This window comes from Helianthus annuus, chromosome 2 (genome assembly GCF_002127325.2).
Source record: "Helianthus annuus cultivar XRQ/B chromosome 2, HanXRQr2.0-SUNRISE, whole genome shotgun sequence".
In the NCBI taxonomy this organism is placed as follows: domain Eukaryota; kingdom Viridiplantae; phylum Streptophyta; class Magnoliopsida; order Asterales; family Asteraceae; genus Helianthus; species Helianthus annuus.
In genome coordinates, this window is record NC_035434.2 from 122,781,290 (window position 1) to 122,808,777 (window position 27,488).

Consider the following 27,488-nt stretch of genomic DNA (forward strand, 5'->3'; position numbering starts at 1 on the left):
ACATAGCTGGGTTTTAGTAATGTAACAATTCTAATATGTTTTGTTAGTTACATATTTAAAAATTCTTATAAAAACATAAATAGATTATATATATGTAACACCTTTTTTTGCTTTTTATTATTGATTTTATCAAATTTTTTTGTGTAAAATTTGTTTAAGATCTGTAAAAATCGAAACAATTTGTTTTAAATTCTTGTTTATTGAATTAAAATCGAAGTTACTTTCTTGTTTATTGTTATGATGATTGAATCTAAAAAATCTGTTGTTGGTGCATTCTTGTTAATGAAGTTATATTTTTATATACATTTTGTAACATTGCTAGTTAAATTACTTATGTTGGATTTGAAGTTTATTTTTGATGTAGCAATTTATAACAATTCTTTGCGTCTTAGTTCCAAGATCTAGGCATTTTTATGTAACACTATGTAACCGGGTGTTAGAAATATAACAATCGAAGAAAAAAATGCATGTTACATTTTTTGGTGTTACATAAATAATGCCCTTTACAGAAAATAAAGTGCATTGTTACACTTTTTTAGATTATTGTAAAAATAAAGTGTGTTGTTACAATTTTTTTGCAGATTACTGTAAAAATAAAGTGACTGTTACAGAAACAAAGTGTGTTGTAACAATCAAAGCAAAAATGTCTGTTATATTTTTTTGTGTTACAGAAATAATGGTCGTTACAGAAAATAAAGTGTATTGTTACACTTTTTTAGATTATTGTAAAAATAAATATGTGTTGTTCTTTTTTCTAGATTATTGTAAAAATAAAGTGTCTCTTACAAAAACAAAGTGTGTTGTCACATTTTTTTGTGTTACAAAAAAAGTGGTTGTTACATATGTGACGCAATTGATCATGTAAAAATTATATGTTATGTTTCTATGTAACATTTGATCATGTAAAAATTATATGTTACATTTCTATGTAACATTTTATGTTATAGAAATAAAGTGCGTTATTACAAATGTGGCGTAAATTGATAATTAAAAAATGTATGTTACATTTTATGTAATACAAATACAAATGCTATAGGTAACAATTTTTGTGTCAATTATATCTAAATATAAAAAAGAAACAAAACATCTGATTGATGTACATAAAAAATGAAAAAAAAAAAAGGGGAATTACATCAAAAGTAAACGTATGAAAGAGAGTATAAAATATCTAACACGCCACAAGTAACATTTCTTTTATATAATGACACATAACTTAAGCATGTATGTAACACATGTATTTTTACCTAACAAAATATCTAACACGCCACAAGTAACATTTCTTTTATATCACACATTAATAATCTATCCCACAGTTTATGTAACCGATTGTCACAAAAGACTTTTTAATTAAAATCTAAGTCATACATAGCCCACGGATTTATTTTGGCGGTTGATACAAAATAGTAGCCATTATGTTATTTGTATTTGCAAAAGTAATTTTTTGATGTCTCTGACAATCCATGTGATAATGTAATGAACCTATTGTACTTTATATCACATCCCTACAAACCTTTTACACCGCATGTGTTTGACTTTAAAGTTAATCTAATGGTTATAATTGGTTCTCTCTGTTTAAATATAATCCAACTAGGCTATCACCCGGGAACATCCCGGGTTAGGAAAATTTAGTTTTTAATAATAAAAGGTACATAAACAACATTTTGAAACGCGTTAGTATCTTCTTTCCCTTCCCACGATAATTTGTTTGTTCCGTTTCATCGGTATCCTAACTTTGTCTTCGTGTGTAAAGCTTGTTACCTTTTAATTCTTAATGAGATCTCAGTTAAAAAATGTTTCGTAAACTGATACAATAGAATGCTATAAACTATAAATATTAATGTATTAATATGAATACTTTGATTGTATAAAAAATACCTCAGTAATCGTATAAATAACAATATCTAAACACATTCAATTCAAACTTTAGATTTGTATATTCGTGTATTTTAAATGCTTAATCGTAATTCCGACCAGACAATACAAAGGCATACACATAGCGAGAGGATTTGGTGACTTTGGCAGTTGCTGCAATACGTACTTCCGCTTTATTTTCACGAAGCAGCCTCATGTATGCCAGGACCATATTCATCATGTATGTTAAATAGGTTAACTCAAGAAATGCAAAGTTAATCCGAACATAACTTGCTTAGCTAAACGCTTTATGGTTTCAAGCCGAAAATGCCCAAATACATTTAGATTAGACTCAAACTCACAATATGTATTATGTTGATGAAATATTTTGTGTAGTTATAAGTTATCACAGCTAAACTATAGATAAGGAGGAAACCGTGAGATCTACATCTAGATCGACGATAGAGTTTAATTTGTTTACGTTACAATAATATTTATGGGGAGAAATAACCAATACATAAGATCCATAGAGTGAAATTAAAACAGACAGTGATCCGTAGTTACTAAAATTGGACTTAGGTTTTGGCTTTTTGAGTTTGTATATCCTTTAGCCAATTATTTATCTATTTTTTTTATTATAAATTAGTTAGAAATTTGTGTATTAAATGAGTTTAATAAAAGAAATATTAAATAGTTGGTAATAAAGATTTAGATATAGAAGATAGGTTATCATCCGGGATTGCTTTCCGGGCTTGAGAAAGTTACTTATATAAAAAATATTTATGATTCCTACATATTTAAAATCATATAAAAGTATGAAAATAGGATTTTAAAGTGAAATTTACTTATTTAATGATGCATACATATTTCAATTATGATTTAACATTTATTCGTTCATTGATACATAGTCTTTTTAATCACCACACAAAACAAATAAAGGCATGTTAACTACCACATTTATCATGGATCCAAACTACATAGTTTCTGAAACATCTGACATAGGGGTGCTTAACGGGTCGGGTTCACGGGTTGGTGGGTTCAACTCGACACGAACCCGAACACGACCCGAACCCGAAAAATCTGCTAGACATACAACCCAAACACGACTCGATTTTTCACAGGTCAACCTGAACACGACCCGCTTGAACCGAAAATTTAATTCTTTACTCTAAAATTTGGAAATCTTACTTAAAACAGATTACAACAGCATAATAAAAACTTACCACAAAATACATCCTTCAATAAGTTCTTTTGAACCAACAAATCATAGGATGTCAAAAGTTATAAATTACAACAAAAGACATTCTCCAAAATACTTAAAGTACCAAAAGATGATAAAACTTAAAAAAACAAATGAAGCTACTTCAACAAAATAACATGTGCTGGTTTTCAATCTTCAATTTCCATTGCATCTTCACCACCATTGTGTTGAGAAATAACATCTTCAATAATAGCATCCATTGCTTCCTTTTCTTTTGTTGGCAAACCTATGACAAAATAAATGCACTAATATTCAGCACTGAAGAAACATAGTACAACGACATACAGAAAGAAATACAACATTACCTGAATCTCCAAAAAGCCAATCCCAACTACATATCAGTGACTCTAATGTGCTACGATATTGATCAAGAATTCTTCCAACAATTTGCCACGAATGTATTCAATAGTTTTGAATTAAAAAAAACACATTAGTATAATTACATATATTTGCCACTGATGTATTCACATGTCTTTATCTTAAAATTACAACACATTTAATTGCTACATAATGAACCATTTATATTATACACAAAACTAAACAGATGTTTAAAAATACCTTTATTTTTTAAGTTTTCCTTCATTGTCCATCAGAAGATCCGAACCTGCAACCAAAATATGAATATTGTAAGATTGATATTTGATCATCAATTAACCAACTACCACATATCAATATAAAGAGAGGACAATTGGATAGGATGATTATGTTAGGTATATGGATATCAATTAATCAAATCTGAATATTATGTGAGGTATCATGTGTTGTTAAATAACAATAGTCAACAAATCAAATAATTCTAGACGATATCTACCTGAATAGAGAACGCTAATATTATGATGGAACCTCCAGAACCGAAATGCCCACACTTGCCACTCTTACACCACCCCATAGTAGTACGGACTACTACCGTCACTACTGCAGATGTGAAGAAAACACGCCACATCAGCTGACTCCTCCACCTTCATGAATAGAAACAGCCAAACAGGTATGAATTTACTCCTGTTTCTAGCACATAATATAAATTAAAACGCAGGTTATATGAAATGTAATCAAAAGGGTAGAAAGGAAAATGCCATTTCCGACCCTGAGGTTTGGCCACTTTTGCGACATTCGACCAAATGTTTTTTTTCCGCATCTGGATCCAAAAGGTTTGAAATCTTGCCATTTTCATCCAACTCGTTAAGTCAGGAGCATTTTCATCATTTTAGCTATTTGTTTTGTTTATTTATAACAAAATGGCAAGATTAAAATGACAGAAATACCCGACTTGTGGTTAAAAAATGGACGGAGTTAACGATTCGGATGAAAATGGCAAGATTTCAAACCTTATGGATCCAAATGAGAAAACCTTTCGATGAAAGTCGCAAAACTGGCCAAAACGCAAGGACAAAACGGGCATTTTACTCTCTAAAATTTTAGTAACACAAATTTTTTTTTTGGTAATGACACTTAACAAAGCTACTTGTTTAAAAAATACATAATGGCTTAGCACAAAATCTGTTTCATTTATTAAGAGATTTAATGAGAATTTAAAAAAAAAATTGTTAGAAAAGAAAATGGGTCAAAGGGGTCGGAAGTAATTCATTAACAGATTGAATGAGAAATTTTTTTTAAAAAAAATTGTTAGAAAAGGAAAGGGGTCAAACGGGTCGGAAGTAATTCAAAGTGTATTTTAATAAATACCACTTTCTAACTTCCTTTATTCGGAATTTACATATAACTTTTTCTAATCATATTTAAGACCCTAGTTTTCTAGAAATTAATTTTAAAAATTTGGAAAGAAATGTATCGGGTCAAACCGACCCATCTCAACTACTAAAAATTACCCATTTGACCCAAACCTGTTTGACCCGTTACTCATCCCCAGACACATCCGTGTTGCGACCTCTAATATGTACAGGAAAATAAAAAGTTCTATGAATATCAATATCTGACATACTCGTTTAAGATGGCAGTAATATTGTTCTTGATCTGCCTAAAAAGATCGTAATTGTCCTGCAGCTGTTGATTGATGTTGTAAAGTCTGTTAATTTGTTGAATTGTTCACCATTTGTCAACAGGAGTTTGAAACTTGAGGCATATCTATCTATATATATAATAAACTTTAACCTCAGCTTCAACAACCTATAAAAAAAGCACGAGAGATAGATTATGTGATACACACACAAAGATGTAAAGAGTAAAGACTGTAATCATGTTATGAAATTTGACCAATATATTTTAACATAACGACAGAGACAATATGGTGATGATGCATACCTGATTGCGTGTTTCTCCAGGCTTACAATCAACCGCCATGTCCATATGAGCAACAAAAAATGATGATGAACCAACACATAGAGTCCTGGTGCAATAGTGGTGCCGTATTTTCTAACTTCTCCTGGCTGCAACGCCCCTAAGATCAGAATTCCAGTGAGTTTAACTTCAACTTCAATCTTTCCATCCTGCAACCAGAATGCATATTAAAGCAAATGCTACCCACTATTGCAATTTGCAAGAACGCATTGATTGATATCAAATATGTATAATGACTATAGGTACTACTTGAGTTTCATATAAAACGTGCAAACTTTATTTTCTGAATTTTGAATAAAATAAATTCACCTGGTAAAAGTGCCAATAGAAACCATATTCATAGTTTGCAACAGTGCATATAAAAGAAACTGTGAATCGTTGCGATCTTCGGACTTCAGCTAAGCTGGTTCTCCAATCTTGATGCTTCCAGAGGATTCCGTGGTCCTCTTCATGCATACATACGCAATTTTCAATTGTTTCAACACCCCCAATGAAGTTTGTAAAATGTGCATCAAAGTACTTGATATATCTAAGCAATCACGTCCCTGTGGAGATACAACAAAGAACCACAACAGTTTACATATTGTCTGGAAGTTTCTTATAGCAATATGAGGTGAACCACAATAGTCCACATAATATAAGGCATCTCAGTTTAAGCACAAACCTTCTTTAGTGAATGAGCATTTTTTCCATGGCAATCTTCACCAGCATCGAATGCATTCTTTCGGTAATGTGGATCATTTGGATCGCCATAAGGCACAACCATCTCCACAAAGCTCAATCTATAAGCTATTGATCTTTGACCTCTACTACCATCAACATATGCCACCGAATGTAATACTAAACCCTCCCTCGGAGTGAAACCGATACTACCATCAATATTCTTGTATAGCTATTCTTATAATTCTCATATGTTTCTAACTTTCTATCATCACGTGCCCAAAATTTAAATATAAAAATAACCTATACATTATTAGCGGATATTATATATAAACTTGCGGATATATATAATATCCGCTAATATGCATATGATTTGATATATATAACCTCTATAAGCTATTTGTACAACCTCCTGACGCACAAAATCTGCATATGTACAAAGACGCGCTTTTTTAAAATCAAGATATAAAATGAAAAACATGAAGAACTAAAGCAGTACGACAACATTGAATTACCTTGACTTTGTCATGGGAGCAACCGCATCAATGGGCGGAGTACGAGCTCGTTGAACTTTCATTGACTGTACATCGTTTCGCAGATCATCATCACCTGAAGGAAGTGAAGATGTGCTTGATAACCTATTCATATCTGGTCCAGAAGTCAAAACATTTTGAGATTCCACACTATCAGTTTGAATATAATATGTTACCACCTGCAAAACGATACATTTTAAGCAAAGATCAATTAATAAGATCTTTTGATTACTGAAAAGCATCCTCTGACCAATCAAAGAGAGATCAATAAACAGCATACCTTATCAATGAATTTACCCAAATGGGTTAAAATCAGTTTGAATAGAATATGTTACCACCTACAAAACGAAGTTAAGGAAATGAATCAATAGTTTCAAGGAAATAGATAAACAAACCTTCCGAACAGTCTCTGAGATAGCGACTGCTACATAAGTAGGCCAAACAGCAATTGCGATTGAATTCAAGAAGGCAGTGAATGGTGCAGCGCAAAGAGCTATAGTAATCCCGGCTACTGTAAGAGTCCAACCCTGAATTTAAATAGAAAGATGTGAATACAACAGTTGGAAAGTATCATTTACGGGTCAGTTTTTGTGTAAAACTAAAACTATACCGAAAAGTTTGGTTTTTTTGGATTCCAATCCGTTCGATTTCAGTTAACTTAGTTTTTGGAGAGAGTTTGGTTCAGTTTTGTGGACATTCCCAATTTACCAAAAAAACTACTTAAAGCTAGCATTATAAAAAAATATAAAAAATTAAATGATTGTGTTAAAAAGTACCGCTTTGGTTTGGACCAAAAGAATTACGAATAAAATGAGCTCGTTTTAGAAAAAAAGGTATAATAATAGGTTTTAGAAAAGGTATAAAAGTGGGTTATCCCACTTTATATGTTTTTGTATGGCGGCTAGTGGTGATCGATAGGTAGAGGTGACAGCAGGTCAGCAAGGGTGCAGGTAACTGTGATGGCAGTTGTGGCGGCTTAGAGCCTTAGACAAGTAGGTGGTGGCAGTGGGTGGTGCTGGCCCATTTGGGCCCATTCTACGTAAAAGTGATCCATGTTGATCTATTGTATAATTTGAATAGACCCAAATCAACATATTTACTAAACAAAAGTTATCTAAGTCAACCCATCTTTCTAAAGAACGAGTCATGATTAGCACCTGACCTGACACATTTTGAACCGCACATAAAAATTACTATTTTCGCCCAAACCCAATCTATCTCTTTTACCACCTCTTGAGTCTAAAAATAGTATCAAATTACCTACAACAAAATATTATAGCCACCCAAATACCGTAAAAACTACGATAAAAAGTTTTGAGATTACCTTGATATGAGCATCTCATTCTTGACATCACTTATAACTGTAGGCTCATAAAAATTAAACCCTAGGTTATTCCTCTTACCACCTACAACTTTTGCTCCCTGAATCAAACAATATTTTTATATTTAAAGAAACAAAAAGTGACCAAAAAATGTTTAGGGTATTAACCTGACCCATTACCCAACTCGCCCAACTCCGTCGTCCAGTTAAATTTAGGCAAGAATGATATAAATACCCCTGAGCACAAACGGTGGTTTGTAGAACTCTTGCCCTTTATTTTGACATGAAATAAAATCCATATTTAAGGACCTTGCAGCAAGACATGCAGCTCCAACAGCAGTCTGGTGGGGCTTGAACTGTAGCGAAATGAAACCTACAAAAGAAGAATCAAGTTTAAAAAAGTAACATGGAATGAAAAGAGCAAAAACAATCATCTAAAAATGAAACATATATTATAATCTTGCGTATCGGGTATGAAAAGCCCACATGAACTTACCTTGCAAGTAAAAAATTTACAAAAAGTTATAAAAGAAAATATACGATTATTGTTTTTTAAATTCATATAGTCCCAAAATTCTCCTTACCATGTTCTTGTGCAATTTCATTCCTATCGAGCAGTATTTCTTCGGTTTTATCAGTTGTACAACCATAGACCGGTGCTCTCGGCTATGAATTAGAGTATTATACTGCACCACCATAATTATATTTGCAAAAGGCTCACCATTAAAAAATTAATTTAAGGAAATTTCACATCATGATCATATAAAATAATATTGTACCAACAATACAATATCTCCGGTACAAACCAAAGGCATCATCTCCTCCACCATGACCGCCTCCTCCGTTTCCTCTCGCAAGGTCAATTTTATCTCCAAACACTTCAATTTCGATCTCAATTGATCGTATATGCATATTAACTATATCTATTTTTCTCCCACTGGTTAGATTTTAAGCAAAATTGCCACTAATAGACTTCAAAATGAGCTCACGAAAGAAAAAAGGACGCATGTACACCACATAAATCAATGTATGCCTTCTTTTATCTTTGATAAATGAATACCATACCACGTAAGCCAACCTGTTCAAGGGCGGATTCAATATATGTTTCATCTTTATTGTATTAAATAAGAAATTATTAAAAGTATAAACGGGTACGATTAATTAGTTGAAATTGAACATACCGGTTCTGTTTAGCAGCATTTCTCCACCACTTAATAGCCAATGGAAGTGATGAAAACGCCATGCTGTTTTCAAAACATTTAACACTTGTTTCACTATAATCTTTTCCCTCAATAGAAGCCAATTCATTGTTGTTGGTATTCCCTGAGAATCATCATCACCAAAACTTTCAATGTTTTCTTATGAATTATTAGTGTCAACTTTAAACTTTAAGACACTTTGAACCATTAACCCTACAGTTTTAATTTAATTTTACTTGATCGTGTACATACACTCAGCAGTCTTTGGCCCACTTTCCGTATCAAAAGTTCAAAATGTTACAAATAATATAATAAAAAAGACATATAATTAAAGCAAAGAGAAAGATATACCTCAGCTAGCATTTAAGAAAGAATAGCCATGAGTATCATGATCGCAACTTCTCCATCCGTTGATTGCCTAGAATCCAATAGACCAAAGAAGTGTTAGTGTCATCAATGATGTCTACGTTTGAACACGCTAGGAGGCTTTTGATGTTTGAACCTTTTTAACCCATTTTATTTTCAGCATAATTTCCAGATTTTACTTGTTTGGCCCATTCTCATGAAACCTGATTGTTAATCGAAGAACACCTTCATCCTTCCATGTACCATCGTACCGTCGATTATGCCAGTTCTACAATTATGTAAAAATCATGTCAGCAAGCATGTCAATATTTTAAAGAACTTTCATCAATAATTTTTCTAGTTATGTAATTTTTGTCATTATACTTATCAAGTCCTTAACATCAAGAGCTCACCAAGTCTTTTATATATTTTATCTACGTTTGCATTTCTTTCAACAATATCAAGTACCTAATTTCATATCTTAAACGATCCCACAAAAGATAAATGGCAACTATATAACATAATATTCACATTTTAATACAATCTAATATAAAGGAACCTGAACTGATTAATCGACATCATCTGAAACCCTAACAATGAAATCCATATTCCAAAGTGATAATTCTGTTCAATAAAATCGATTATCAACAATGTTTATTGTCGTATAGTCTTAAAATGAAACCCTAAGCTACAATTCATACAGCCAATTGTTTGTTTACAATCAAAAGTTAGAAACCATTTAGTTACAAACTTACAGTGTAAGCTTCGTGGATTCAATTAGCCCACTATTCTACCAATTAGCTCCTTATCGATTTGGCATGACTGAAACATTTTCCAATTTTTCTTCGATCCAAGAGTAAAACGGCTAGAGTACATACAGGAGGCGATTAGAAATTAGGGTTTGATTGAAAAAAGAAGAAAAACTCACATTTAGGAAACATGAAGGGGAAGATACAATCTAGGGTTTGAGAGCAAAGAGAATCGAATGAAGGGTATAAAATCCATATCAAATACAAAATCAACATACCTGGAAGAACTAAGATGTGAGAGAAAATCAACGGGTCCGATAAACCTTCAAACAAATGCTGAATCTGGAAAAGAAAATGAAGAAACATTGATATCTAAAATCAATGAAATCTTAAAAATCAAAATGAAAATGAAATGTTAGAATAACAATTAATGAAGAAAGAAGAAGCACCTGTGTTGATATCTAGGGTTTGTAAAACGTGGCGGTGACAGTCAAAAAACCAAGATTGCGATCGTGGCGATTAGAGATCGAAGATGCAAGCTTGGACTATGAAAATCAGGGTTATTTAGTTGCTTAAGAGGTTCATGAATCAAGAATATATGATCTACACAGGAAATCTTGGTTTTGGGGATGACGGTGTGAAAAATGAGTGATTAGAAGATCTAGGGTTTTATCATTCATTATATACTCTGGTAAAAAATACGGGTATGGATACCCAGTGCGGGATCCAAATGCCAAAATACGTGTTTTCCCTCATTTTCCCGCCAAAACATCAAAATGGTTGCACCAGGAGAGGACACGTGTCCCACATCTTGTTTATTTATTATATATATAGATGGTTGTAATTGGTCCTTGCTATTATTAATTTATAGTTCTTTTTTAAGACATGCTTTAATAGGTTATAAGGTTTTGTAAGGATAATGTCATCATACATTAAATGAGAGTTCTGATAGTTATACTAGTGGGACCCAAAGTATGGCCTAAAAAAGAGATAGTTGTACTAGTGGGACCCACTGTACTAGAATACAGACCTCTAGATTCAACTTTTTTTTAGTAATTACCAAGGGTTACACCCATTTGTTTAACACGTTGTTATATACATTTTTTTAACAATAATAATGTAACAAGTTGCTGCTTTACATTTTTAACATGTTACGCATTTTTTTGTTACACAAACCCTTTCTAACAATATTCATGTAATAAGCGATAACTTTTTACTCAAATATTGTTACACGATAAATTATGTTTTGTTCATGTAACACTTTTTCACATCTTGAGTAATATGTTAATGTAACATACGGTTAATCTAGTATCGTATCAATGTTTACACGATAAAATATGTTTTTGTTTAATATAACACTTTTTCATATCATTAGTTATTGTGTTAATACAATTAATGTTAAACAATCAATAGTATGAAGAAGGTGAATCAGTTCAGTCATAGAGCACATTATTCACATCTCTAAATAATTTTTTAATCTCCAACAATACACTCCTTCAATATTAAAAATTCAAGATTATATTAATTAAAATATAAACTTAAAAGCACATGTCTCAAGTGGATAAAATAATTTTTAATTAAACTAAATAAACAGTACTTGAATATATAATACAAGTCAAAGGGGATTCTAAATTCTTAAAAATACCAGTGAACAAATAGTTTAAAATCAAGATACGTGATTATAACAAAAAAAAACACTTTTTTCCCAATCAAGAGTTAACTCATGTCAAAATGAATATTATATAAGGGTTCTAAATTCTTGAAAATCTTAGTAAACAAATAGCATGAAATCAAGAAACATGAATACAAAATAAATCCTTTTTCCCCAACTCAATAACCGACTTGTGATGTTGTACAATATGGAGTAAAAGTTGTACAAAAAGGGTTAGGTTTAAAAAATAATAATACACTATTCAGTACTCACCATCATCACAATTCACAAAAAGGTAAAAGCTTGATGAAACCAGAAGAAACAAACAAAATCCCCATCATTCTCAAAGCTTGAACATTTCTTCTCAAAGACTGCATCAAACCCACCACCATGCACTGCCTCACCACTCTAAATCTCCGGCAAGATTCTTGAAATTTTCAAGATGCAAGTGCTTTTAGATATTGTTGTAAGTCATAGATCTTAGTAGAACGCGACAATGGAGACATGGAGTTAGTATCCCGTCAGATGGATCTGGTAGCATCTTTCCGGAGCATCTTTTAGATCTGGATTATCTTTGGGTTCGGAGCATCTTTTTGGGTCTGGAGCATCTTTCCCACTCACCAAAAATTAGAGCACTTTTGGATCTGGTAGTTTCAATGGATGATTGAATACATTTTTTGTCATTCTTAAAAAAATGTATATAAATCTATTTCGTAATACCTTTTTAGTTTGGCAAGTCATTTAAGTGGAAAAACTAGAAGACACCAAATCGTTTGGTATGATTTGTTGAAGCGTGTTTGAATTTTGAAAAGAGAGAGAGAGAGAGAGAGATCTGGTATTTGTTTTGAAGGGTTGCATAGGGATAATGAAATAGAGAGAGAGAGAGAGAGATCTGATATTTGTTTTCATTCCAATATTGCCCTTTGATGTGTGTAAAATGCAACATATAAAACACATCAATTAAGGCATAAAACTAACCCTTTTTAAGTACTAATGTTGGAAAAAGAGTGTTTTTGTCTTCCTTTTGTATTTTCAGGATGAAATGAGCTCAAAATCACAAAAGAAGCAAAAAGACTACTAAATCTACCATAAATACAAGAAAAGGAACAAAAGTGAACTGCCCGGACCCTCAACGGCACCTCCCAAGACAAAGAGAAGAGAACAGAGTCTGAACACGCCCCGTGTCCAGCGAACACGGGGGCGTGCCCAGGAAGCAGCAGAAAAGACAAACCAGTAGAAGCTTCCATTGCTCACCACGGGGCCGTGCCCAGCGGACACGGGGGCGTGTTGAAAGTACAGCAGGCGCATTAATTGTAATTCGCAATTACAATTAATGAAGAGAGAGAATGTCAGACGGGCACGGGGCCGTGTTCAGCGAACACGGGGCCGTGCCCAGCGTTCTGTTCAGCCTATAAATAGAGGAGCTTGGCTTCATTCTCTCTCATCCCTTGGCACACCACCTCTCTCACACTTCATCCACCACCCACCACCACCATAACACCATCATCCACCACCATCATCCATTGTCCATCATAGAGTGTGTGAGTCGTCTCGGGATCCAAGATTGATCGTAAGAGTTCTTGACAATCAAGGCCATGTTTGCCTAAGTCTCTTACATCACTTGGTGAAGACAAGTGTTTAGTATAATACTTTTTATTTTTAATCTTTTGCACTTTTTATTTGGTTTTGTATTAATGACTTTAATAACTAGTTACTTATGTTGAAGGTGATCTTTCCTTATCGTTTGTCCGTGGTGTCTTGGCATTATTTTACTGTCTATATAAAATAAAAGATTTTCACCATTCATATCTCCACGGTCTATATGGAGGTATGTTGGCTACCTGGTCGGGGGTTAAGGGAACGGTTTGGTAAAGGTCTTGCCCTTGTTCAGCGTTTAGAGGTCCTGCTTGGGACCTGGGTCAAATTTAGTAGGATCTCCTTCAATGCCCATAGGTATTGGATGGCGGGGATCCAAACTCTTTGACCCCCTCATAAGCTAACTACTATTAATACTATAACCCGGCTATTTAGGACTGTATCCCTGCTGACTCAGACTACTTAGCCGAGGGTAACGTCACCGCCAAAAGCGGGGCCTACCATAATTTGCATTAATAACTTAATTCATTATCTTCCAATAATCCAACCCTTTAGGATTGTATCCTTGCTGACTCAAACTACTGGGTTGAGGGTAACGTCACCTCCGAAAAAGGGGCCTACTACAATAACTAAGATAATCTCTTAAACAAGTGCAAAAGTGCGAAAATAATCAAAGGTTATACTAATACACTTGTCGGATCCAAGTGATTCATCTTGTCTATCTGTTTTTATTTTATTTTATTTTTCAGCATTTAGTTAGCTTTTATTTTTCTTAGTTTAAAATATTTTTCTAACTTTTTGATTTGATTAGACGTTGAGGATAAACCGGTATTAAAAGCTCTTGTGTCCTTGGACGACCTCGGTATCTTACCAACACTATACTACGTCCACGATGGGTGCACTTGCCCATATGTGTGTTTAGTGTTAGTAAATATCGTGTTTTATAAATTTAAAACTTGGCTAAAAGTGTAAAAAGGGCTTAAAAATATATCTAAAAATATATTACACTACACGCACATCAAGTTTTTGGCGCCGTTGCCGGGGACACAAGGATTTTAAGAAAGTTAGGAATCAACGGCCTAATCATCTTTTTATTTTTCTTTAATTTTTTAGGATTTTTTTTAGATTTTTCAGCTTCTGCAGAGCTCAGCACGGGGCCGTGCCCGCTGAACACGCCCCCGTGCCCAATCATTGGAACTGGCAATCCTGTTTTATATCAGACAGTAGGCTGAACACGGGGCCGTGTCCACTCAACACGCCCCCGTGCCCAAGATTCAGTTGCTGAAAACAGAACCGTTTGATCCCGGCGGTTGGTAACTTCTGATACAAACATGAGTAATAGTGATTCTTTTTACTTTCGGCACTCTTATGGTTTGTGGTGTCAAATATGTGGAGGCGAACACGAGGAATTAAAATGTTTCTTCCTCACTTATAGGCCACACTATATAGACCCACCAATTCCTTGTAGCCTTAAGAGGGGCGAAAGTAAAAATAAACACTATTTCTCCCTCGAATGCGCCCAACCGGATATTCTAGGAGATATGCTCCTTGACGAGCTATTTCAACTAGAAGAACTACTTCTAAATTGGTCAAAAGAACTTAGGAAGGATTTCTTAGATCCATCCCAAGACGATGACCATGAGGAAATGTTGGAACCGCATTCTGACAACCTCGTTGTTCCCGAAAATACCTTTCTTCCTAGACAAGACATGGACGATAGTCGTCCCTGTGCCGATTGTGCCGTGAAGGACTCCCCATCGACCTCGTTCGGTGCATACATAGACCTGAGCGATTCGGCATACACCTTCTTTAACGAGAGCCCGGGAAAGGGTTGGACTTGTCCACCTAGAATGAAAATAGGAATTACCCTCACCGACAACCTCTTGCGTTCTCGCCTTAGTATAGGACAATTAAGGTATCTTAGGCACTATGGGGTTGTTCCAACAAGTCAGGAGCCACCCGATAAGAATTAGCTCCTTAATAAAGACAAAACTTCATAAATCAGCTTTCCAACACGGGGCCGTGCTCGGCCAACACGCCCCCGTGTTCATCAAAAGATTCCCTTCTGATCATGACGTCAGAATACGGACAAACTGTGTCAGAATTTTCTCTGGACACGGGGCCGTGTTCAGCGAACACGGGGCCGTGTCCAGCAGGCTGTCATTTTCTATAAATGCAGCCAAAAATCCTGCACATTTGGACCAACTTGGGGACAGAGATTTGAAGGAATCTTCTCTCAAACAATCCTAGGTAAGTCTAAAAGAAGTTTCCAACAACTCATCTTGTCCTTTCCTCTTCTAGACATTTCCTTCTTCTTCATCTTTCTTCAAGAGCTACCATGAAAAGTTTGAATTTTCAATCTTTATGGTAGGAAACAAGGGGTTTTGATCATGGAATCTTGGTAAAAACATGTTATGTAACATTGTTTAGAGTTATTTACTGTCAAAAAGCTTGCACAAACTCAGAAAATAACTCGAAAACCCAAGGTTCCTTGCTCCAAAATTCTGCAGAAAGATGAACACGGGGCCGTGCTCAGTGAGCACGGGGCCGTGTCCAGAAACTGTTTCGTCTTATAAACTACTTTTGGTTTATTTTTCGTAGAATGGCGAGTGAAAACAGCGAGACATCATCCGTGCAGCCGAAGGGGAAGGAGACCCTCCGTTGAAGCCACACTTGTGCACTACGTGATAGCACTAAGAGAGGCTCTCGACGAAATGACGTCCGTAGAGGAGGTCCTCATTGACCGTATCAACGATCTTACAATGGGATTGGAAAGCAGCTTCCAAGAGATTAACCTTTTGCACCAAAGGTTAAACATTTTGGTGGCACCTCCTATGGAACCAGTCCTTCCACAACAAGACTGGAACTTAGCACTCGGTATTAACAACCCTACCGGGTGGGGAGACATCCCCGCGGAACCTCCTATGGAAATCCCACAAGAAGTCCCGGCGGAAGTTGAAACTCCTCAAACAAATGCGAACGAGCCTTCCTTCCTCCTTCCAAGGGAGGTAGAGGAATGGCTTGCCGACATATGAGGATAAACGCATCGGAAAATTGGAGTTCTACAAAGCCTTGTCTAACCAGGATCAGTAGATTCTTGGAAATTTTGCTAAAATTAAAATAAAACATAGGGCTAGAACTCCATAAGCTTACTATCTATGTAATTTTTATCTTTATATGTAATCTCTCTATTAGCAATGTTATGATGGTTTTTATGATTTATGGACTCATGGTGGTAATGGATGAAAAAGGGAACGAGAAAAAACGGAACCATGCAGAAGAACAGAACAAACCGACAAAAATCTCCAAAACAGAAGGCTCCACACGGGCCGTGCCCAACCAACACGGCCCCGTGCTGAGCCCCCTGCAGGAAATCTCCCAGTTCAGGTAACTGGACACGGGCCGTGTTCAGCGAACACGCCCCCGTGTCCAGGCTTCTGTTTCAATTCTATAATTTTTGTTACTGGCACTTGACCACGGGGCCGTGCCCGGTCAACACGGGACCGTGTCCAGAGTGCCAGTAACACAAATCTTTGTTTTTAAACACACTTTTACATATTCTAATCAACCAAAAACTCTATTTTTGGACACATTGAGGACAATGTGTAATTTAAGTGTGGGGGGGGGATGCTAAAACCTTGGAATTTTGCAAAATCCTAAAACAAGCCTTACACAAAACTCTATTGGAACCGCTAAACACCCCAAATTTTTTCAAAAAACTTTTTCATTTTTTTTATTTACTTGTCTTAGTTTAAGTTGGGAATAACAAGTTATAAAAGGGTTATATTTTTACAAACTTACAACCGATAGCGTCGTGGTAAAAAGAACTAACATAAGAAGATTATGAAACGGTATAACAAGTCTAACTAAAATTCGATTATATATGCTTGGTCACATTAAAAACCCATTCCCACAAAAAGTGAGTTTTGAGCCTTTATTGAGCATAAAAATACACATATTTAGATTAAATGCTCATTTTTCGTTTCTTGTGTGAATAGCCGCTCGGTCTTTACAAATCTAGAACTTGCCACGACGATACATTCCCGGTCCTTACCAACTTAAACCCAAGTAAGTAAATGATGGAGGCATTAGGACTAACTATTTTTCTTTCAAAACCATTATTTTTCAATTTTTTTTACCTACCCAAAATCCCCCTAGAAAACCCCTTTGAGCCTAAACCTTTCATTTCATTACCCCCAAAACAATTTTTTTTACCCACCAAAAACCTTTTTCATTTTTTTTCACCTTTATTTTAGTAACATACTCGGTTTTTCATAAACATACCCTTTACGTGACGACGAAAAAAAAAAAAAAAAATTTTGATGAAGTTAAAAACAAACATAAAGCTACAAAAAGCTTGTTTGAGAAATACTTCAAAAATAAATGTCACCAAAAATAAGGTATTTTACGAAAACCGACATTTGTTACGATTTTCGCCCTTTTTACTAACCACTAACCAACCACCCACCTTTAAACCCAAGCCTTCACCCCAAAAAGACCTCTTGATATTTACAAAGGTAAAAGTTAAAAAGGAGGAGGATTGATCGCTTGGCAAGCATATGGAAAATGTAAATCCGTGCCGCTCTCGAGCGATTCACTTAAATATACACCTTCGGCCGAGTGATTGAGTGATCTCCCGTGAGGTATGTGAACTTGTATATAAATGGAATTTTAATAAGGCATGCTATGCCAAATTAAGTAGTTTATCTTATGAAAAGTTCAAAATAAACCATGACGAATAAGATTGTAAATAAGGTAAAAATAAAACCTATACAAACCTTGGATTCCCGACACTCTAGGACAAGTTGAAAAACTTCTCTTCTACCTATTCCATTTGGGAGTGTAAGCCACATTAAAAGAGTTTTGCTTGAGGACAAGCAAAAGTTCAAGTGTGGGGGTATTTGATGTGTGTAAAATGCAACATATAAAACACATCAATTAAGGCATAAAACTAACCCTTTTTAAGTACTAATGTTGGAAAAAGAGTGTTTTTGTCTTCCTTTTGTATTTTCAGGATGAAATGAGCTCAAAATCACAAAAGAAGCAAAAAGACTACTAAATCTACCATAAATACAAGAAAAGGAACAAAAGTGAACTGCCCGGACCCTCAACGGCACCTCCCAAGACAAAGAGAAGAGAACAGAGTCTGAACACGCCCCGTGTCCAGCGAACACGGGGGCGTGCCCAGGAAGCAGCAGAAAAGACAAACCAGTAGAAGCTTCCATTGCTCACCACGGGGCCGTGCCCAGCGGACACGGGGGCGTGTTGAAAGTACAGCAGGCGCATTAATTGTAATTCGCAATTACAATTAATGAAGAGAGAGAATGTCAGACGGGCACGGGGCCGTGTTCAGCGAACACGGGGCCGTGCCCAGCGTTCTGTTCAGCCTATAAATAGAGGAGCTTGGCTTCATTCTCTCTCATCCCTTGGCACACCACCTCTCTCACACTTCATCCACCACCCACCACCACCATAACACCATCATCCACCACCATCATCCATTGTCCATCATAGAGTGTGTGAGTCGTCTCGGGATCCAAGATTGATCGTAAGAGTTCTTGACAATCAAGGCCATGTTTGCCTAAGTCTCTTACATCACTTGGTGAAGACAAGTGTTTAGTATAATACTTTTTATTTTTAATCTTTTGCACTTTTTATTTGGTTTTGTATTAATGACTTTAATAACTAGTTACTTATGTTGAAGGTGATCTTTCCTTATCGTTTGTCCGTGGTGTCTTGGCATTATTTTACTGTCTATATAAAATAAAAGATTTTCACCATTCATATCTCCACGGTCTATATGGAGGTATGTTGGCTACCTGGTCGGGGGTTAAGGGAACGGTTTGGTAAAGGTCTTGCCCTTGTTCAGCGTTTAGAGGTCCTGCTTGGGACCTGGGTCAAATTTAGTAGGATCTCCTTCAATGCCCATAGGTATTGGATGGCGGGGATCCAAACTCTTTGACCCCCTCATAAGCTAACTACTATTAATACTATAACCCGGCTATTTAGGACTGTATCCCTGCTGACTCAGACTACTTAGCCGAGGGTAACGTCACCGCCAAAAGCGGGGCCTACCATAATTTGCATTAATAACTTAATTCATTATCTTCCAATAATCCAACCCTTTAGGATTGTATCCTTGCTGACTCAAACTACTGGGTTGAGGGTAACGTCACCTCCGAAAAAGGGGCCTACTACAATAACTAAGATAATCTCTTAAACAAGTGCAAAAGTGCGAAAATAATCAAAGGTTATACTAATACACTTGTCGGATCCAAGTGATTCATCTTGTCTATCTGTTTTTATTTTATTTTATTTTTCAGCATTTAGTTAGCTTTTATTTTTCTTAGTTTAAAATATTTTTCTAACTTTTTGATTTGATTAGACGTTGAGGATAAACCGGTATTAAAAGCTCTTGTGTCCTTGGACGACCTCGGTATCTTACCAACACTATACTACGTCCACGATGGGTGCACTTGCCCATATGTGTGTTTAGTGTTAGTAAATATCGTGTTTTATAAATTTAAAACTTGGCTAAAAGTGTAAAAAGGGCTTAAAAATATATCTAAAAATATATTACACTACACGCACATCACCCTTCTATGTACTTTTGGTTATTATTAAAATAAAAGTAATTTCAGACATATAGCTAAAATGATCACAACCCTTAATCACTTAAATCAATAGTAGATGTTGAGTTTCTTGGGTTTTCGATTTATCCTTGCCCATAACTTAATCAAACAAAAAAAATAAACAATCAAAAAATATATTTTGTAAACAAAATAATTGTTAAAAAATAAATATTTAGAAATTATAAAATAAAGATGGGAAAAAAACTAAAAGTAAAAGAAAAAAAAAATACATAAAAAGACGGGGAAATTACGAAAATTTAAGTTGACCAAAACTATTTTCAGATTTGTCACCCTCATGCATCTTTGGAGGGACTCATCTGGCTTGGATGCGTCCATATGCAGACAATTTAAACACTCAATAAAAAAAATTGGACACGTGGAGTTTTGCATAAAAAAAATTGGACACGTGGAGTTTTACAGATGGGCCCAAACACATTAGAAGTGGGATGCGTCTATATTTTTTCTCTCTCTTCTCTTTCTCTATCCTCTCTCTCTCTGACTTAGACTCTCTCTAACCTGCAGCACTTTAAAGCCTCACCACCTCCTCTCTCCCCACCCTAAAACACCACCAATAACATCACCCCACCACATCTTGTCGCCGCCACCACAACCTCCTACCACCATGACCTCCTGCTGCTTGCCTCCTACCACCACAACCACCTCCATCACCACCACCACCAACCACCACCACTACCACCATCACCTCCACCAACCACCGTCGCCTTCGGCACCATAGATCGAATCACAAATCTGTCGGCAACATAAAAACAACAAAAACCCGAAACAACAACAACCACAACCCAAAATAACATCGCCTGCAAATCTGTTGCGGGTTCAAGTATCCTGCAGATCTGTTGCGACATATCTGAAGCAGCCCAAAAAGCTTGATTAAGCGTTGCGACCTTGCAGATTTGTTTCGGGTTCAAGTATCCGAGAACTGGGCCCACAACACTCTTCGGTAAATCACCCAGACCCATCACCGGAGGACCCACCGGTGTGCTGCAGATACCAAGAAATGAAGAAAACCCAGATCCCATATTAATTAACAACATCGGATTTCAACAATTCGAAACTTTTGTTTTGGATAATAACGATACTACAATGATGATGGAACACATATATTTGTACAAAGGTATATTTATGTAAAAACAAGCCAAACTCCAATTGCTAATTCATGATTCTTTTAGATGTATTTAGGTGGTATCAAAGCTATATCAACAGGGTGGCGGTAACTGGGTGGGGGGTGGTTGCAGGTTAGAGAGAGTCTAGATCAGAGAGAGAAAGAGAAGAGAGAGTGAGGAGAGAGAAAGAGAAGAGAGAGGGGAGAGATAAAAAATATAGACGCATCCCACTTTTAATGTGTGTGGGCCCATCTTCAAAACGCCACGTGTCCAATTTTTATTAAGTGTTTAAAGTGTCTGCATATGAACGCATCCAAGCCGGATGAGTCCCTCAAAAGACGCATGAGAGTGACAAATCTGAAAATAGTTTTGGTAAACTGACATTTTCGTAATTTCCCGAAAAAGAATGAAATTTTGAAAAAATACAAAGTGTAACTGGGCGTTGAATGTAACGAATCCAAACTACAAGGACTAGAAAAGGTATATTCTTTTTCTATCCATTAGATCACCCTGTTTTCACATTTTACGGACCGGAGTGGATGAGCTATGGAAACTGTACTCTCTCCCTCACATTCTCGCGCCATATCCAACCATCCCAAGCTTCCCCTCTTCAGGTATTCTCTCTCTCTCTCTCTCTCTCTCTACACACACACCCACGTATGTATATATTATGTCATCTGTCTTTCTTAACCAATATGTGTTTATTCTTAGGGACCAAGCTAAAGCAAGTTCTTCATCAAATCAAAAGATATATAAATCTAGCAATAAATTTGTGGTTTATTGTTGCAAAGCCTCAGAACCCATATTCCAAAATGGGGTTTCCAGAAGGGATACAGTTCTATTTGGGCTTGCTACTACCATTGCTACAATGTTCCCAATTGAAGGTATAAATACGACCCTTTAAAATTTAAATTTTTATTGGAATTTTTTATCTTTTTTTTTTGGTATGAATATATTCATTCTGTGGTGTAATTTCTTTCTTTCCCTAAGAAAGCTGAAAGCTTTGTGGCAAATTGTATTTTAGCAGTAGCCATTTGACTCATTAAAAGTCAAACATTGAATTGCTTATTGTTTAAGTTGTTATATGGATGTTGGAAATTTCATGGATTTTTTTTTTGTTTAATTGTAATTTACAGGATCAAGTGCTGATGAAGATCTTAAAGTGGCTCCAATAGTTGATGAAGATCTTAAAATGGCTCCTATAGTTGATGAGCTAAATGCTTACTCATTTCTGATTCCATTGGAAATGCCTTCCAAGAAATTTACCTTCAAATGGTTTGCATTTTATATTCATACCGCGATTTACTTGCTTGTTGTTTTTTTAGGAAAAATTACAAGTTTTGTCCTTTATCTTAATACCACTTATCAGACGGTGTCCTTTTTAACGAATTTTGACAAGTTTTGCCCTTTACAAGGAATTCTGTTGCACGTTTTGTCCTTTAGGCTTAACTCAGTTAGATTTTCTTGTTAAATCTTGTCACCCAAGGGTATTTTAGTCTTTTTACCCATTTATTTAATATTATTTAAAAGAATAAAACAAAGTATTTTAAGGTTGACTCTTGAAATAAATTGGTAAAAAGACTAAAATACCCTTGGGTGACAAGATTTAACAAGAAAATCTAACTGGGTTAAGCCTAAAGGCCAAAACGTGCAACAAAATTCCTTGTAAAGGGCAAAACTTGTCAAAATGCGTTAAAAAGGACACCGCCTGATAAGTGGTATTAAGATAAAGGACAAAACTTGTAATCTTTCCTTTTATGAATCTAAATCAGTGGCATCCATTTGGGTCTAGAAAGTTTTCCATTGTGTTGACTTTACTGTCAACAAATAGTCAAACATTTTTCTTAAAGTATGCAAAATTGAACATTGCAAGAAATGGATGGAGGAAGAGCATTTGAGTCTGATATTTCATTTGACTTGGTACATAGTTTGAGTAAAATGGTTGACTATTTATCAAATATCGAAAATACCGCACTTGAAGATAAATATAGCCATGCGTGAACCAGTATCAGTCGCATCAGTTTATATTTAGAAATGGTGTACCATTGACTTGTAATGCCTCTAAAATATGAAATTATATAATTATCACTAGATATAAGTTAACACTGCATTATTTGATTATTTCTGAATTTGTTATAATAATGTTTTCCATCTTTCTGAAGGGTGGAGTCAAGAAAACCCGAACGCTATTCATCTGCAGCACCTCTATCCCGTAAGTTAGTAGCTTGCTTTTTTTTTTTTCTGAAATGGAACCATGATAGTTATATGTGGGTGTATTAAAGTTGCCCGAATTGGTGCTTTTGTTTGGGTTGAAATGGATACACCTGTGTTTGACTTTGACCTGTTATGTTTCTAGCTAATGTCTTATGACTAGTAAATTGCCCTGCGCGTTGCCGTGGCGTCCGAAAAAAAAATTACGTCAAAACGTAGGCCAACTGAAAACGTACATAAAAATAAGCACGAAAACGTATTATATTTGACTCGACTCATTTGCGGAGAAAAAAAATTACATCAAAACGTAGACCAACCGTAGACCAACCGAAAACGTACATAATAATAAGCATAAGATTATATTATATTTGACCCGACTCATTTTCAGGGAAAGTTTACGTCGAAATGTAAGTCAACTTGAATTTATACCCACATGAACATAAAAATAAACACGTAACACTCGATTAAAAAGTCTTTAGAAGATTAACGGGTTGTAAGTGTTAATGTTGAAAGTTGAGGGGTATAAATATAAAAAATACAAAAAGAAAAAAAAAGCAAAAGGACAAAAAAGACAAAAAAAAAAGAGAAAACCCAAATCACGATTCACCCAAGTTAATAATGATAATTGTAGTATATATAATATACACGATTGTATATATAATATACATGGTTTGGAGCTAAAATATGACCCGCATTGACCCATTCATAACTCATAACTGGTTGTCAAACTTGCCCCCTCTAGTGTGTGTATAAAAATCTAAATGAGAACATGTGTATATAAGCTCAAAGAAATATCTTCATCGTGACACAGCTAATGCACGGCTACGGATTGTATCGGAACGTGTTGATTTCATCGACAACCTCATCCTATCTATTACGGTATGCGGACCAACTTTGACTCGCAGAAAGTCAACTTAACAAATTCTTTTTCAAAATTTCATTCCTATTAATTACTATTGTTTTGTGCTTTCAGATAGGCCCCCCGAATCCAACATTCTTAAAGACAACCGACAAGAGTACATGGACCGCAAAGGATGTTGCTGATTCCGTTTTATCCGACAAGTCTGCCTTGGTAACTTTTTCAAATTATAAATCATATTTTAAGATAATTAATGATTCCGTGTTCTTTCTTGACAATCACGTTTTAATCTTGTACAGAGAGTTACGTCAAGTCAACGCATGGCGGAAAGTTCAGTACTTGATGCTCACACTTCGGAAGTGAGTTCCCAAAGTTTACATTAAGAACTAGTTTAGAAGAGGTTGAAAAATGGGCTGGTTGGCTAACGGGTCAAACGGGTTGGCTGACCCGCTAAACTTTCTTTTGAAGTTCCTTCACAACCAATATATTAAGTGAAGATTTCAATTTTTTTAGCCACAAAAAGATATAGTTCGTATCACCAAAAAGATAAGATCTAAAGCATTATATGCTTACAGTCTCTGCTAAATTTGTTTTTATTTTAAAGGGTTAGATTATAATTTCAATAGTTCAAATTTCGTAATCATATTTAAAAATTTAATAACCATAATATTAAAAGAAATCGGGAAAAAGTGTTAAACGGGTCAGCCCAACGGTGCACAAAATAACCGGTTATTAACCGAAACTATAATGGTTAATAACCGATCGAGGAGTAACCGACTAGTGGTTATTTTTAACCGTAGGTTACCAACCTATGAGGGATTTTTTAAGAAATAACCTGTTATTTTTACCCGATGTACCGGTTAACTGAGAAAAAACCGAAAAAATGAAAAAAAAAAGTTGAAAATAACCGGTTAATTAACCGAAAATAACCGGTTATTAACCGAACCAGTTAAAGTAATAACTGGTTAAAGCAAAAATTTGAAGATAACCGCCTAAACCGGTTAACCGAACCAGTTAGCGAAATTAACCGATTTGTGCACCTACTGAAACACTTTTTAAGGTTTAACCCAATTTTATATCTTTTTTTTGTCTTCGCAAACAAACCAAGTAACAGAAAAGTCCAAATTAACCCGTTTTTGTTCGTCAATATTGCTCGTTTTATTATTTAGTTTTGAAGTTAAAGAGCTATGCTATTTGTTTCCATATCACTATCTACTCACTTCGGGCTCTTTTTTGTAACATAGATCGATGGTGAACCGTATTGGTACTATGAATACCTAGTTCGAAAATCGCCTACAAAAACTGTACGTTTCTCTTGTTCTCTTAAAAATTAGCTCTACCTTAAAAATATACTAAAGTAATATAAATAATGCAGGTGTCAGACTCGAATATCTTTCGGCATTATCTCGCTGCATCTGTTGAACGTGATGGTTTGATTCTACTTTATATTGATTGGTTTAGCTTACCATCATAGCTTGTTTTTTAAGGAAAAATTACAAGTTTTGTCCTTTATCTTAATACCACTTATCAGGCGGTGTCCTTTTTAACGCATTTTGACAAGTTTTGCCCTTTACAAGGAATTTTGTTGCACGTTTTGGCCTTTAGGCTTAACCCAGATAGATTTTCTTGTTAAATCTTGTCACCCAAGGGTATTTTAGTCTTTTTACCAATTTATTTCAAGAGTCAACCTTAAAATATTTTGTTTTATTCTTTAAAATAATAGTAAATAAATAGGTAAAAAGACTAAAATACCCTTGGGTGACAAGATTTAACAAGAAAATCTAACTGAGTTAAGCCGAAAGGACAAAACGTGCAACAAAATTCCTTGTAAAGGGCAAAACTTGTCAAAATTCGTTAAAAAGGACACCGCCTGATAAGTGGTATTAAGATAAAGGACAAAACTTATAATTTTTCCGTTTTTTTTTAATTTAGTTTTTAATTTATTATTTTTTTATTGCAAATAGACCATTGTTCTTGAAAAAGAATATATTATAAAAAATGAACGATATTGGACACAAGTGCGAAGAACAATCCTTCTTAAACTATCTACATTAAAAAAATAAATTCAAAATCTCTCATATTTATACGATGTACTTTTCATTCGCATTTTCACAAGAACGATGATTTGTTTACATCGAAGAATCTAGGTATGCCAAATTCGCAAACCACAAGTTGCACACTCCTTTTGCTAACAGACTGAAATTCTTGTTTGTAGGATTTTTGTACTCTTTAAACGCTTCGACACTCAACAAGCAATGGGACATGGTAATTCTTTTATAAACATGTCTTCTATTGATCATATATGTGGTGTGATGGCTCATAACGATAACTTTTTATGTAACCAAGAGCGTGTGTGTGGAAGTTGTTTCACAAGTTTCAACAAACTTAACTGGTTTGTTGTGTTGGGTCGTGTTTTAACTAAACGCTGTCTTTTAGTTGAGGATCTAACTTGTAGTTTGTTGAACAGATGGGGCCGGTACTGGAGAAAACTGTAGCTTCTTTTAGGCTTCTTCCGGCGACTGAAAGCTATGTTCCACCATACAAGGATCCATGGAGATTCTGGTGATGTGAGTGAAGTTTTGGCTGGTCAATTGACCCTTGAAACTGTACAGACTACGAGTTTGAATCTGTACACCTAGTTCAAGAGGGAGGTTCAAATGATTATTATTAGGTCAATGAGATGATTTGTGCAAGTTAATAGTTGTCACATAATCAATTCAAATTATGTTTTTTTTTTATTTTTATTTTTTTTAATTATCAGGATACATGTAAACTGCTAAGGTCTATTGAAGTGAGAAGTTTGTTACCGAACAACAATTGAATTGCGGTTGTGGTTTCTTTTTGAAGGATGTATAAACAGACTAGATGTTAATGTATTTTTAGACACATGTTACTAATACGGAGCAAATCTAAGAGTTTAACGAACTCTTTTATAGACCAATGAAAATGTATTTTTAGACACATGCTACTAATAAGGAGCAAATCTAAGAGTTTTTTATTTTTTATTTTTAGCGGCCAACAAATCAATTCCGAACACTCTCGGGGCATCCACTGGACAAACGGAGTACTCTGAGAGTAACCCAAGTCATCCACTGGCACTTCCGGGGAAAACCCAGTAACCCACCCACTCGTAGGCACGACGGTGAAATTACCGGTAAAACTCGTTTGGCTCAAGGACCGAACCCAGGTTTCCCTGGGTCTCCT

At 35.2% G+C, this 27,488-nt stretch overlaps 1 protein-coding gene and 1 long non-coding RNA gene across 15 annotated transcripts; one reads left to right on the forward strand and one right to left on the reverse strand.

The window, feature by feature from the left end:
* Positions 1-3,060: 3,060 nt before the first annotated feature.
* On the reverse strand, positions 3,061-10,875 carry LOC110921165. 14 transcript variants are annotated; one of them, XR_002582240.2, is made up of 21 exons: positions 10,664-10,875; positions 10,493-10,556; positions 10,221-10,330; positions 9,623-9,754; positions 9,472-9,538; positions 9,103-9,244; positions 8,701-8,999; positions 8,506-8,607; positions 8,157-8,294; positions 7,925-8,022; positions 6,996-7,127; positions 6,881-6,938; positions 6,583-6,779; positions 6,072-6,493; positions 5,717-5,952; positions 5,372-5,556; positions 5,052-5,236; positions 3,924-4,071; positions 3,671-3,716; positions 3,418-3,488; positions 3,061-3,338 (listed from the first exon to the last, which is right to left on the reverse strand). It is a non-coding gene; the product is annotated as an uncharacterized LOC110921165 (long non-coding RNA). The 14 variants fall into 14 exon arrangements; XR_002582237.2 differs by having other exon boundaries at positions 6,881-7,127; positions 9,690-9,754; XR_004879209.1 differs by having other exon boundaries at positions 6,881-7,127; positions 8,728-8,999.
* A 10,845-nt stretch (positions 10,876-21,720) lies between these two features.
* LOC110921758 (psbP domain-containing protein 5, chloroplastic) lies at positions 21,721-27,160 on the forward strand. Its single transcript, XM_022166111.2, has 11 exons — positions 21,721-21,828; positions 21,926-22,098; positions 22,351-22,489; positions 23,377-23,426; positions 24,237-24,304; positions 24,399-24,497; positions 24,584-24,643; positions 25,529-25,588; positions 25,660-25,714; positions 26,500-26,549; positions 26,752-27,160. Exons 1-11 carry the CDS (start codon positions 21,761-21,763, stop codon positions 26,848-26,850), a joined length of 921 nt encoding a protein of 306 aa, XP_022021803.1. The 5' UTR covers positions 21,721-21,760; the 3' UTR covers positions 26,851-27,160.
* Positions 27,161-27,488: the final 328 nt, after the last annotated feature.